The sequence below is a fragment of the Bubalus kerabau genome, chromosome 20, assembly GCF_029407905.1.
Source record: "Bubalus kerabau isolate K-KA32 ecotype Philippines breed swamp buffalo chromosome 20, PCC_UOA_SB_1v2, whole genome shotgun sequence".
NCBI lineage: Eukaryota > Metazoa > Chordata > Mammalia > Artiodactyla > Bovidae > Bubalus > Bubalus kerabau.
The window spans coordinates 24,813,330-24,827,999 of record NC_073643.1 but is presented as its reverse complement, the minus strand read 5'-3'; the positions used below and the strand labels follow the sequence as shown (position 1 = coordinate 24,827,999).

The window sequence follows — 14,670 nt, the reverse complement described above, 5'->3', positions numbered from 1 at the left end:
AGATGTGTCCCAAGTGGCTGGCATTCGTATACCCAGGACGTTTGTAGGGAGCGTAGTTTAGGGCATAATTGATAGTTTTCTCTGTCAAAATGAAATTTCCCTAACTTCCTGGTAAGCTGAGAAAGCTTAGCTTATTTTAATAAACATTTCCTTTGATACTGGGAGATGAATGTGGTATCTGACATTATAATATACTTAGTGACAGCACTCCTGTCGCTTTAAAGTAAAAAAAAAAAAAGGCCCGGCCAACGTCAAGATCTGCGCCTATGTGCTTTCAGTAGGTTAAGAGGTAAACAGCACGAAGTAGTGTTTATTTCGGCTGCTGTACTGACATTTAATAATTCACCTTCCTTTCTGTGAAGCCAGTCAGAGCATCTGTGTGTGCTTTGGACAAGTAGCACTTTTAGACTTGATAACACAAAAAAGCGCATTTCTGTTAAAACCCAGATAAGAGGAAGTGTGACACACACTCAGTGTAACGGGGGCTTATGCTGCGAGAAAGGGAGCCTCAGAAACACCTGCACACAGATCAGTAACTGAATGCTTATGAAGTAACGCTTAAGATATATAAGTACTAGTAAGATAGGTATTGGTGCAACATTTTACAATTCCTACTGTTCTATATAGGACATATGCAGATTGAGCTAGTAGAGGTCTGGTTTTGTCAGGTTAAAAGACCTCAGATTAGTATTATATGCATATTTTATATACCAGAATCTTTTATCTGCAGGAGTCAGTAAACAGTACAGAACATTCTGAGCTTACACTCTTCCAGGGGTAAATGTAAAAGCAGTGTTTCCTTACTACAGCTGGACTGGACGTAGAGAGGTGCTGTGCTACCGAAAAAAACACTGTGGAAGTTTTGGTTCAGTGTAAGACTACATGAACAAACAGTAAGGTAGTAACAGTAAATTCATAAAAACCCAAGGTTGTTGGTTGTAAAAAGGTAAAGAAAGGCATATTAAAGAATCAACAGCATTCTTAAAGTGGGTTTTCGTTTACTCTTTTTACATAAATATGCAACATGATACTCAATTTAGGTTTCTAGTCTAGGCAGTCAAAACCATTGCATTTTTGGAAAAATAAAATATTGGTAAATTAAAATGTAAGAAATTTTAACAGTCCGTTTTGGCCACATACATTGTACCTAATTAGCTGAACTTTCCCAGTGAATTATGTAAAGCAGTGGAGGAGTATCAAAATGACACCGATGTGAAAGGAGCCAATAAACCCCTTGAATGTGTAAGCAAAGAGGTAGGTGGCAAATCTGTCTGTCTAGAACTTTATCTTAAAAATTATTTCTTACACCTAAAGTATCTGCATCCAAGTAGATATTTTACATTATTTAAACAAACATGTTTAGCTTTGCTTTTATAGTTTCCTCACAGAGTTTCTCACTTTACATTGAACAATATAGCCTATGAAATACATCATCGCCTCCAGCCTGTAGGAAGGAAAACGTGTTTTAGCATCCGTGCTCCAGAGAGTCTTAAGTTCAGATTCAACTTTGAAACAGAATAACCAAACACTGAGCAAATACACCAGATACTACTATTCACTAACAAACATGTTAGGAAAACTTTTATTTGGGGGCTCAAACTGCATATTATAACTCTTTATTTTCAAAATTTACAAATCAGTATCTCAGAAACTAAAGGAACACAGCCCTTTTAACATTTACACATTTCCTCGCCTCTTTCAAAAAGGAACAGTACTAGAGCTTGGCACCCTCCCTTCTGGAACGTCTGCCCTTTGGAGCACTGATGCAAACACGCCATTCTGTTCCATGTATCAGGATCAAATAAATGATGAACTGCGTTAATTACAGCAATTGATAGGAATTTCAGATTTGTTTTATGCAGAAAGCATGCTCACCAGTTTCACAGATGTCTTCATGTCTGCTCAGTGATAACACTACCAGGCATATCAAGAGTCCACAGGACAACAGCACCAAGCTCCTAAAGTAGGTATTCCTGAAAACCAAGTATTCTAGACTGCTTCTCATCCTCTTCAATAGAACATCTTAGTTTAAATCTTGAAATCCTGTTGTTCGACTAAGAAACTGCAACCTTCCATGTAATGTTGCTTTTACTTAGGTATGCATCAAACGCAGTAATTTCCAAAGCAGATCTGGTGTTAGAATGCCAATGTGTTAAGTAACCTTATCCCTACCGTATTCATTTATAAGCAGAGTATTACTTTGTCAGGGCTCATGTCATCTTCCGTATCCGGGATGGTGGGCAACAGAGCGGATCGAGTCAAACCCCAGAATTTTTGAGGTGACATGTCTTTTTTGGTGGCTGTAAATTTCCATCCAATATGGCTGGCACAGATCCTGCACTGGGCAATAGTCCAGGCATACCTACGAGATTAAGGAAAGGTAAATCAGCTCAGGAAATGCATCTCTGTATCCCAGCCTATCACCTCAGACACCTGTTAGAAAGACACATCTTTTAGTAGCCAAGTTCTAAGGATGGGGAAGAGAAAACTCAGAGCTTTGATTTATACAAGTTCCCTGAAACAGACCTCACAAAAAAGATTTTCTAATTTGTATCATCATGGTAATGCATCAGTCTTTATAAAGTTACTTGATTGTGCTCTTAAGCCATGCTTAAATTTTTTTCTCCAATGCCAAAGAAGAAGAAAACTATCTTATTAATAATATAGGTTTCTTTATACAAACTGCTGGTTGCCAGGAACACATTGTAAATCGTAGCAGCATTTTCTTAGTTGTTTTGCATTGAAGTCAAGTTAGGAAATAACAATCACATGTAGAAATACACACTTCTTCTCTGAGTTAAAACTGGGGATGGAAGAGGTTAAGTGTTTCTCTCACGTTAAGATTTAATAACTGCTTTTCTAAAAGAAGAATGGTTTTGCCACATAATTTAATAAAAATATAAGCCCTGGCATTAGAGGGAAAAAAATCCCAAACAAACAAACCAGAAGTCACCCAAACCATGTAATGAAACTTTTTTCAGGGATCCATATTTACTATTTCTATTAACCAGTTAATTCTACTGTTAGTCCTTAAGAATGCTATCACGTAAGATTGGCCAGTCCAAATGGTATGGTTCTAGGTCCAGAATAACAAATACAGCCACTAAGCCCTGCTCAGCTTGCCTCTTTCAAAATAAAAAGGCTGAGCCAGCGTTATTGGCTGCAGGGATCCCACAAGTTCTCAGGTAGTGTCGTAGGTCCCACAGTCATACTTTGAAGGTCAATAGGCTAAGCCTAAAAAACCAAAGCCTACAAACTTGAAGAAAAGCTGGATTCTGCAGGTTTTGTGTCTATCACTGCTTGGGTAACAGTCGCTAATTTTACAAATTATAAAATACAGATATACAGTGGACCCTTGACCAACACAAGGGGTAATCCACCTATTTTTTATAGTTGGTCCTTGTATCTGCAATTCATCTCTGCATCTAACAATTCAGCCAACACAGATGCAGCCGGTATTGTAGTATTTTACTACTGAAACATCCCTGCACCTAAGAGGAAAGCGGAAATGAGCGGTTCAAAACCATGCTGTTCAAGGGGTCTAGTTTTACTGGTTCATGAAACAGTTGATATTTCACTTTCCTGTCAGCTCATTCTGAAGGGGTGTGGATCAACGGTACAGTTGATTTAAGAACTGCAGCAGCCACCTGACTACATTCAATGAGACTGTGCAAGAGTAACTTTTTCTAGCCACTCGTGAAATGAACATTTAAATAGCTATTTATTTCATTGCCTATTTCTGATGATAAATTCTAGCAACTCTCCTTAATACTCTTTTGAGCTTTACTGCTCAATTAAGGCACACACACAAACCCAAAAGGGGACGCCACTGCATTACCCAGGAAACCAGCTGTGGTCTGTAGAAGGCCGGCCGATCAGGTTCAAGTTGCAGGCCTTGTACACGGTAAGCGTCTCGTGCACGTACCCGTGAGGGTTCACATACGCTGCCATCGGCCCACATAAAGACAAACTAGAACAGAGAGTCAGCGGAGTCAAGATGGGGAAATCCAACAAAGTTCACCGAGAAACGGGATGAAAGAGCTATATAGTGCAGTTAAAACTAACCAGAGGCTGGCAGCCCAATTTTATTTGGTGTATGTTTTCCCTTGTGGCTCAGCTGGTAAAGAACCCGCCGGCAATGCGGGAGACCTGTGTTCTCTCCCTGGGTTGGGAAGATCCCCTGGAGAAGGGAAAGGCTACCCACTCCACTATTCTGGCCTGGAGAATCCCATGGACCGTATATGTATAGTCCACGGGGCCGCAAAGAGTCGGACACAATTGAGTGACTTTCACTGGTTTTCCTGATGACAAAAAGGAAAAGTAGGACTGGTTTTTTTAATCTTCTTCAAGATACACACTGTAATATACAGGGAGCTCAAGCTGCCCAAAAAGGGTGAGAGGGGAAGTCCAATAAAAGGTTCCATGTGGTCGTTCTTGGGCATCTGAGTACTGTGCAAACAGTACTGTGTATCACACAGCATCAGTACCTGTCCAGAAGCATGTCCTGCGAAACTCTGACCCTACGTGGTGAAACTGATATCTGAGTGAAGTAGTGCATAGAACCCTGTAGGTACTGAGAAAGATAAAGTTGATCGATTTTTAACAAGGTTGGGGTGCTGGGGAGGTTTTCCTTCCCCAGGCTCGCTCATTGCTGTGAATAATCCCGTCCACAACCACTGCTGTTCTGGCACCCAGGCAAGAGCCCGTATTTCATTTGCTGAGTATTTGTAATTTAATGGAGGGAAAAATACGGAAAACAGAAATACAGTCTTGGCTGTTGTTCTGTTAGGGCAGTTGGGAAAATGTACTCAGATGTGTACTAAAAATGTAATAAAGAGCTCACCTGAATATTTCATTTTTGGTTGTTATTTCTGTTTCTTGACATTGTTTACAGCAAAGTGACGTACACTAAAATATTTAAGAGAAAATTAGTGGGGGAAATGCTCCAAAGTGTTGATTAACTATAATTTTAAAGATGGAACAAGGAAGACACAAGCTGACATATTCACTAAACTAATGACCCTCTAGGATACATAGAGGAATGCAAAACAATTTTTCTCTCTTATGATCTCAAATGAAATGTTTAAATAATCCTTTTTAATGCAAACCACAATTAGTTCTATTTCCATGACTACATGACTCGACACCCTACAGACAGCCTTGTTGGTCCCAACAATGCAACTCCCCCAACCCCAGACCAACAGACGTTCATTACTCACTTTATTCATAATGTCTAGTTCACAGCGAAGTCGTTGGATTGCACTACCGATTTTAAGGAGCTGAATTCGTAATACATCATCAATAGGAAGACAAGCAGCTACTCTGTAAGAAAAATCTTAGAGACAGGATAGGTTTTTTCAAACTTATGAAGCAGATACGTATCACATAACTTATGAATGAATGCCGTAACATCCTTTTCAAATAAACCCTTCCCAGAGAACACACTTCACACAGTTATAAACAATACTAACATGTATCAGCTCTCAAGTGTGTGTATATATATATTTCTTAAGGATGTAACTTCTTTTCCCGTACTTGTTTTTGTAAATGTCTTATACATGAAATCAAACCCATGTTATTAAAAGTCACTTACTTACTAAGAGACTAGAAAAATAGTTAAATTGTACCTAATTGACAGTTATGTAAACACAACAGTAAGTCTTGGAACTAAGGTCACCTTTAAAGGCACCCTGAAGACCAAGGAAAGGAGTCTTTATACCCAGATAGCACTTCTGGATGCAAGCTATTTACTGCAACCCGAGCCTTTTATGCCTAAAATAGGAATGCTCAGAATTTAAGACCCTTGTTACAATTAACTAAAAAATACTCATTTGTTTTTTCTGTAATTCATGAAAACAAATGCTTTTTCAGGATAATAAAAACAGTTTTTGTTTCACTAAACAGAAAACTTACAAAACAATTTTAGTAAAACATCACAGGAAGAAAGCTGATTTTTCATACCTATTGGATTTGAAGGAAGAGAATCTTCTTTGAGATTTTCATCCCATTCGCGTAGCTGTTTCTTGATTCTATCCATTAAGGTTTCCTTGTTTGAAACGAGCCATAGTAAGGGTCACACACTTTCTACACTTCACTGTCAGCTTTTCAACTCAATAAATCTAACATATTAGTAGCAATGTAAGTAGTTACTATCTAGTGAAGTTCCAGTATATACGCGTCTGTTTTCTTACACAGAAATGATTGCACCCCCTGCTTAGCCCAGCACAAGGCTGGCTTTCCAGCCTCTCTCCCCTGGGTCTGGCTTCTCAAGGGCCTCTCTCCTTCCTCTCCAGGAAAAAGTTGCACTAGCAGCTGCTACCTGCACACCTCACCTGGTGCCTGTTTACCACATCAGAGTGCTCACTATCTTTTCGCAAGTGGATGTAAAAAATACTCTGGTCTATTATGTACTTGTAATGCCTCTTAAGCTGCTGAAGAGCAGAGTGAACCGTTTCCTTTGGTGCTGCCCGTGTGCTAAGCGCTCACAACCTACCAGTTCAGTAAGCCCAGAGCTCCAGCTCCTACATTCTGTGAACTATCCCGACAGTATCTTACTGAATTTTTCAAGCTGTCATGATGCCTAATATAAAAAGTTTGAACTGCAAAAGCACTATTGTATACATCAATTAGTACACTAAAAGCAGTAAATAGAAGTGGACATACCTGTTTATAAGAGAACTAAAACACTGTTAAGGGTTCTGTATTTTTCTAAATCTAACTATAACTTGACAACAAAATTTTAACTGCTTAATACCCCCAAAGCTGCCACAGCATCTTGTCCTGAAGTCAGAAGCCACTGTCCATGGACAGAAAACTAAAGGTCTATACGTTAGAAGTCAGGTCTGTCTGGCAGTATGACTGCTGCCTTTTCCCCTTGAGTGAATGGCACTAGTTCCAAAAATAAAATGGCACTTGTTTCATCTAATGAGCCTCATAACATGGCTTCCCCTGGAAGCAAAACTTTCAATGTAAGTTACTTACAGCATCATATAAGGAATACAGCCAGCGAGGCCAGGAAGTCAAATTTGCACAATGAAACTTTCTCTGAAAAGAAAACAAAAGTCACTTAAACACCACAGAATCAAGATCTTAGGGTAGAAGGAACCACATTTAAAAACTGATCTTGGCCCACAAAGACATTCTAATTTCAAAAAAGATGAAAAAGTTTGCAGAGAATCCCATAAGAGATGACTATATTTGACAAAGATGTTTTTACTTAATTCCTGTAAAACTTCAGTAACTGATGGCAAGACTCAATAAGTAAGATATTAGTCCTCAGAGTATATATTCAACGTGATACCAATGAATTGGAATTCAGAAGCAGTTTAAAGTTCATCTGAAAGAACAGATGTGTAAAAGCAACCAAGAAAATCGGGAAAGAGAAGTGTTACACGGAACAAAGACGCACTGCAGCAGCGCTGGGAAGAGCAACAGGTGGAAACAGCCCAGGCAGCTATCAACAGCAGTTCAGTGGGATACACTTACACTAGAGAGGTGCTACCCCTGACCCAAAGAAGCACAGAATATGAAGAATGATCACACTTCTCTATACACAGAACAAAGCCTGCACATCTACAGACATGTTTACCGTACAGAAGCCGCTCACTGACAGGGCGGCACACAACGGTGGGGAAGGGGCGCTGCGCCTGCAAGACCAGAGGGCGGCTTGGTGGCCACGCGAGTCGCTTGCTGCGTTAGGCCCAGCCCAGTCAGCAGTGTAAACGATGAAAATTACTTACCCAAGTCATCGAAACACTGCAACTTTTTGTTTCCTCATTTATCAAATCCTACTTGCTTGTAAGAACTGGAATGGAATGGTGAGCTTTTTCTAGATTCTGAGGCTTGTGAGCTCCTAATGGAAGATACACAACCACAAGCTTACAGTGTATGCTGGGAAACCATTCCTCTGCTCGAGGAGGTCTCTGCCTACACGACACACAGCCTACCATTTCAAGACGTCTCTTTCGTACATAAATACTACTGCTCTTACTGCTACTCTTATTATTTACTCTGGAACAAGACAAAAACAGACTCTAATGTTCCCACGGATAAGGTAATAAGCAATAGTAGCCACACAAATCTTGAAAAGAGAAAAGCTGTGATGGGGTTAGTGGTCATATTTTTACTTACAAAATTACAAACTGTCAACAGTTACATAACAGCAGCCTGGTGGGGCATAAACAGACTGATCACAGAGCAGAAGAAAAAGTAAAAAACATGAATCCGGGCTATAAGGCAGCACAGGTGTGCTGAGTGAACACGGGGACCTTTCAGAAAACGGCAGAAGGACAATGTGCAGCTACCTGGATGGGTGCTGGGGTCACACCAAGAGAAACACACGGATCGACGCTTACACTCTGATGTCATTAAGAAAAAATAAAGTCAAAAGGAAAAGACGACACGTTTCTTTGATGAAGATTCCTTCACACAGGGAGGTATCGCTAGTTATGATTCAGAATACAGAAGTATTAAAAAAAAATTCAACTATATAACCACCAAAATACAGTTAAAAGACAAATATGACAAACGAAAATGTTTGAAACTAACTGCAGATAAAGGGATAAGCTTCCTTTACACACAGATAAGTGTGTAAAGAACTAGCAATAAACAGAGTGCGGGTGGAGACAATTCGAATTAAAGGAAATAAGACATGCTCTTAAACACAAAACATCACACGTCATTCACATTCAGAGAAATTCAAGTTAAACCTTCAACAAGCTCCTATATTTCACTTAACCAGATTAGCAAAAATTAAGCTGGATACTGTACAGCCTTAGTGCAACACCTGAGTACAGACTGGAACAATCTCAAGTAAGAAACTTTGAAAATACATGTCAACATTACAAATGCAGTTGCCCTGACATCCAGTAATCTCACTTCTCAAATACTGACCTATATGAAAGGTCATACATAACTAAGTCCAGGTCCGTCATTAATACAGAGAATACTGTGCAGCTTTCAAAATAAGAACTGCTCTGAAAACTAGAGACAGAAGAATCTCCTGCACTCTTAAAACAAGGTGCAGGACAGCATGGATCCTCCTACATACGAAACAGGAAAGAAGAATATTTATCTGTGTTTTACACAAACTCTGGAAGAAGACTGAGAAGCTAACCTGTGAGCTGCTGTTTGTGGGTCCCGCCCTTGAGTTACACTCAGTTCTTCCCTGCTCCATATGAGAAGCAGGAGCTTATGAATTTAGCGGAGACCAGAAAGCTGAGCTTCAGCCACTTTCTTATCTCGTTTCCACATTTACTTTTTTGTACTTCGTACTTCTTTTCTCATGAACGTGCAAGGGCTTTATAAATGAGCAAACAGTGTGGGCAAGAAGGCAGTGTCCTTAGAAACATATACACTGTATTCTAAGTAGGTTGAAACAACACTTTCCTCATTTTGAGAGAATTTCGCTATAGTAAACAGTGAAAAGAAAAAGACACTGTGAGAAGAGGGAATAAAGAAACAGAGTTTAAAGATCAAATCACTGAATGAGAAAGGTTTCCAAATATAAGTGGGTTTGGAAGAGCACTGCCTGATTATACTGGCCTAACTTCTCAATCCTTAGGGACAGTGTTCCCTTGTCAGAATGGAAGAGAACCGAAGCATAAATACTTTCATCATTTCAACTGTTTTGTTTTCAATGGCAAATGTTGAGAGGTTATGTACACAGTTTCAAGGTCAACTGAATACACTTCAGGAGGACTCCACTCCACTCCTAGATCCTTTAAGTATCATTTTCTGGTGGAAAAGTGGGTGGCAACCCGATTAGAGTGAATTATTTAAGAATCAACTAAGCTTCTCCCAGTTCTGGCCTCGTGAACGGCTTCTCAGACACAAAGACGCAAGAGGCCCCGCGGGGGGCCGTGGCAGGCGCAGCAGTCAGATGTGAGTGAACTCCACGGAGGGCTGCCCCGAGCCCCAGGTCGGCCTGAAGACAAGCGCTGTGACAAGTCAGCACCCTCTACAGGTACAGCAGAACGACCCCTGAGGCGGGTCCAGGGCCCCTGGAGTCGCCCCCAGTGCCTCCACCAGCCCTTCCCTGCACTCCCCGCCAGGCTGGCATGCCAGCAGGATGGCTCCCAGTGGGCTCTCTAAAGTGAGGCAGAGTCTGCAGGACGCCTGGAGCCCAAAATAGAGCGGCTGCTGTTTTTTCTTGGCCTAGTGATCTAGATCCAAATTTCAGAACCTAAGAAACTACCCAAAGTGTAAGCAACGGAACGATCAGAAAAAACACACAGATGAAGGCATCTGTAGCTCTGAACACCTTTTATATCTCGCTCATTCCTCAGCACCTTCAGTTTAATCCTCGGCAGTTCTGAACATGAAGAAAACTGAGGGCCAATGTTTGAGAATCCAGAATTACTGGAGAAATAAGACAACAGGCAGGTCAGAGGATCTGGCTCCCAACGCCTGACAGCCTGGCTGCAGAGGCCTACGTCTGAATTCAACACGAACAAGCTGAGGTGCTTTGGCCACAGAACAGGAAGGAGTTAATCAGTAATTCACACAAAAGATTTTTCACAAGTTGTGTTTGTCTAACCCAAGTTCAGGTTTAAAATGTCAAGATCCTACAGAGAAAACACAGAACTAGTTGCCCTGAGCACTTAAGTCAGGAATTAACTCCACAGACTCTCACTCTATCCTCAGAACTGTGCCAAGAGGTAACTTAGGATTTTTAAATGGTTAAGAATTTTTAACAAAAAAATCTTGGTGTGGAAGAACTATTATATAAATAAAATACCTAATACCTCCTGGAAAATATCCAATGATTGAAACTCACAGCTATCTAAATCCTGAGAGACGATGTAATCCTGACCTCGCCACAGAGCATCTCAGCACCACCCAGCGCCAACACACTGCTGGGACTAAGTGAGTAAGAGAAAAATCTCCCACTGCGTTACTGGTCAAGTAAACATGACTTAAAGTTATGTAAAGCATCTGTATTGGGGACATCCCTGGTGGTCCAGAGTACAACTATACTCCCAACGCGGGGGGCCCAGGTTCGAGCCATTGTCGGGAACTTAGACCCCTCATGCTGCAACTAAAGATCCTGCACATGGCAATGAAAGGTCCTGCATGCCACGATTAAGACCCAGTACAGCTAAAGAAATAAAAAATTAGATTAAAAAAAAAAAAGCATCTGTATAAAGTCTGAAAACAAAAGTATTGCACAGCTATACAAAGTCACTGTGAACTTAAGCTGTATGGTGTTTAGTCGCTAAGTCATGTCAGACTCTGTGACCCTCACGGGCTATAGCCCGCCAGGCTCCTCTGTCCATGGGATTCTCCAGGCAAGAATACTGGACTGGGTTGCCATTTCCTCTCTAGGGGAGTCTCTCCAACCCAGGGTTTAAACCCTCATCCCCTGCATCTACTTCTGCTTTACTGACTATGCCAAAGTCTTTGACAGTGTGGATCACAACAAACTGTGGAAAATTCTTCAGAGATGGGATACCTTACTTGCCTCCTAAGAAATCTATAGGCAGGTCAAGAAGCAACAGTTAGAACTGGACATGGAACAACAGACTGGTTCCAAATTGGGAAAGGAGTACATCAAGGCTGTATATTGTCACCCTGCTTATTTAACTTACATGCAGAGTATGAGAAATGCTGGGCTGGAAGAAGCACAAGCTGGAATCAAGATTGCCGGGAGAAATATCAATAACCTCAGATATGCAGATGATACCACCCTTACAGCAGAAAGCAAAGAGGAACTGAAGATCTCGATGAAAGTGAAAGAGAAGAGTAGAAAAGCTGGCTTGAAACTCAACATTCAAAAAACAAAGATCATGGCATCTAGTCCCATCACTTCATGGCAAATAGATGGGGATACAATGGAAACAGTGACAGACTTTATTTCATTGAACTCCAAAATCACTGCAGATGGTGACTGCAGTCATGAAGTTAAAAGATGCTTACTCCTTAGAAGAAAAGCTATGACCAACCTAGACAGCATATTAAAAAGCAGAGGCATTACTTTGCCAACAAAGGTCCATCTAGTCAAAGCTATAGTTTTTCCAGTAGTCATGAATGGATGTGAGAGTTGGACTATAAAGAAAGCTGAGCACGAAAGAACTGATGCTTTTGAACTGTGGTGTTGGAGAAGATTCTTGAGAGTCCCTTGGACTCCAAGGAGATCCAACCAGTCAATCCTAAAAGAAATCAGTCCTGAATATTCATTGGAAGGACTGATGCTGAAGCCGAAACTCCAATACTTTGGCCACCTAATACGAAAAACTGACTCATTTGAAAAGACCCTGATGCTGGAAAAGACTGAAGGCTGGAGGGGAAGGGGACGGCAGAGGATGAGACGCTTGGATGGCATCACCGACTCAATGGACATGAGTTTGAGCAAGCTCCTCAAACTGGTGATGGACAGGGAAGCCTGATGTGCTGCAGTCCATGTGGTCGCAAAGAGTCGGACACGACTGAGCGATTAACTGAACTCCTGCACTGGAAGGCAGATTCTTTACCGCTGAGCATTACCTCAAATTAGGACCCTAGGATAATCTACATCAAAATTAAAACCTTCAGTACTCGACGAAGAGTAAAGGATGATTTGTACAGGAGTCTTCAGGTTACTATAGAAACTGTCTTTCCGGATTTTTAAAAGACATATCTCAAAACGCAATTTTAAATTTAGACACTAGAAATTTTTTTCCTTTAGGGAGAAATCATAAATATTAGGTATTTTATACTCAAAACTGATACATCTCACAGATAAGTACAAACAAGTTTCACTGGTATTTGTCCTACAAGAATGATCTAGTCAAAAGGATATACACAGGAATTAAGGCCCTAGAGGCAATACTTTTAAAGAGCGCCTAGTCTCAAGCCAGTTTTGGTGATGTCCATACTGTTGCACAAAAACAGCTTCCTTTCAGAAGCCCACAAGGAGGTAGCAACTTCGACTGTGTCCTCTCCCACACTCTCCCCTGAGTCTAGGTGCTTATGACTCAAGAGCCATGTGCCTCCTGTGACCAGTCTAATAAGCGTTTCCTGCAGCATTTAGAACCACAGAGAAGTAATTCATAACTTACAGGCATAATAATAGCTGGAATACCTCACAGTATTGTAACATTTTACTTGATTTTGCAAACTGCTCTTACATAACAGCTGCCTATGAAATTTTAGAAACTCCGGCTATGAACAAATGCAACTCTAGTATTGCTCAGATGCTGGGCAAGGAATCATGAGAGCTCTTGGTGTTTCTCTCTTTAAACAGGAAAAAAGCAACCTGTCTTTGCTTTTTGAACATGCATAAAAAAATTAGTGTCTCACCTTCTGGTATTTCTGCCACCATTTATATGAACACTGGTCTTCCCATGAGACAGGTTTTGAAGGAAATATCCGGCACTTATTGAGGGATTCTAATTGAACTGCAGACATGGTCGAAGGCAGCACACACTCGGGAAGAATCTGCACCTTCGCCTGCTGGATTCTACAATACAGAGAACCAGGCATGGTGTTCATTAAAATAAAGAGAACCAGGCGCGGTGTTCATGTTTAGGATAAACCAACTCTAATCACTACGTTTCTAACCATTATGGGCAGCTTCAAGTACTAAGATTTTCAGGGTTTTCTTTTATTAAACATATTCATCAAATCCTGATATTAAGATACAAGAAATTTTCAAAAAATATTGTATTTCATAAATCATACCAAAGTTAAAACCAAAGGTAACCAAAGATTTTTCTATCTCACTGTGGAATGGAAAATGCTATTTCTACATTTCAGACAAAGCCTGTAAATGAAATCAAGTTAAAAAATCAGTATACCACCAACCCCTGATGTGCTGATACTTCTATAAAAATTTCTCATTCTTGGACACCCCACCCCTCCCCTCCCCTCACTTCTTTACGTTGCCTGACTCTTACATCTATCCCTTCTCACGAATCACCTATCCTAAGAAGTAGGTAGGTAAAGGAAGAGAAAATCAAGAACCCTTTTACATAGATAAGACCTGTAAAAGGGATAACCCTTTTACATGGAGAACTATATGTAGCCTTGTGTCTCTGTGCGTTCTCATTCCTAAAACATTTACCCTGAATATGCAAAGAATCAAAATCCATATTATCTTTAAAAATTATTTCTGCTCATATAGTAAAGTCATCATTCAACAATGCTACTTGAGAATATCATAACTGCAAGTTTCTTCTCATGAATTAACGCCAAAAAGGCTGTACGTCCAAGCCACTGTCTTATGAGGCACTGAAAGAATTATCTCCTATTGTAACTTTTCAAATGCAGAAAGTATCAACAATCCAAATGCTGGAACAAAAAACACTATCAGTTGGAAGAAGTCAAATATATTACAAGTCTCTGCTTCACTATTATCCATGTTCAGGAGGTCTAAAGTGGTCTTTCATTGTGACCACTGTCTCAATCCACAAAAACTTATGACACTTTAATACTTCTTCTGATTTATTAAATGAAAATAGCTAAACGTGTCTGAAAATATGTAGGTTTACTGTCATGATAATATTAGACACACTCCACTCACTTCATTTCTTTCCTGCAAGCTCAAATTTAAGTCTACATGACTTTGGAAAATGGTAACATAAATCTGACTATGTTCAAATGTTCTTACATTATCAGAGGTCATTAAAAACAAAAACAACTCAATAATCATGTTTTCCTCACCTAATTCTTAAGATTTTATTATGATACAAA

At 40.3% G+C, this 14,670-nt stretch overlaps 1 protein-coding gene across 4 annotated transcripts in view; it reads right to left on the bottom strand.

The window, feature by feature from the left end:
* Positions 1 to 978: 978 nt before the first annotated feature.
* CRBN (cereblon) overlaps positions 979 to 14,670 on the bottom strand; it is a 405,802-nt gene continuing 392,110 nt past the window's right edge. For all 4 annotated transcript variants that reach the window (XM_055557499.1, XM_055557498.1, XM_055557500.1 and 1 more), the window contains 7 exons: positions 13,279 to 13,438; positions 6,982 to 7,044; positions 5,962 to 6,046; positions 5,220 to 5,335; positions 4,844 to 4,908; positions 3,839 to 3,970; positions 979 to 2,362 (listed from right to left, as the gene is read on the bottom strand). In XM_055557499.1, coding sequence (XP_055413474.1) covers positions 2,182 to 2,362; positions 3,839 to 3,970; positions 4,844 to 4,908; positions 5,220 to 5,335; positions 5,962 to 6,046; positions 6,982 to 7,044; positions 13,279 to 13,438 — 802 coding nt within the window. In that variant the 3' untranslated portion in view covers positions 979 to 2,181. The remainder of the gene's footprint in view (positions 2,363 to 3,838; positions 3,971 to 4,843; positions 4,909 to 5,219; positions 5,336 to 5,961; positions 6,047 to 6,981; positions 7,045 to 13,278; positions 13,439 to 14,670) is intronic.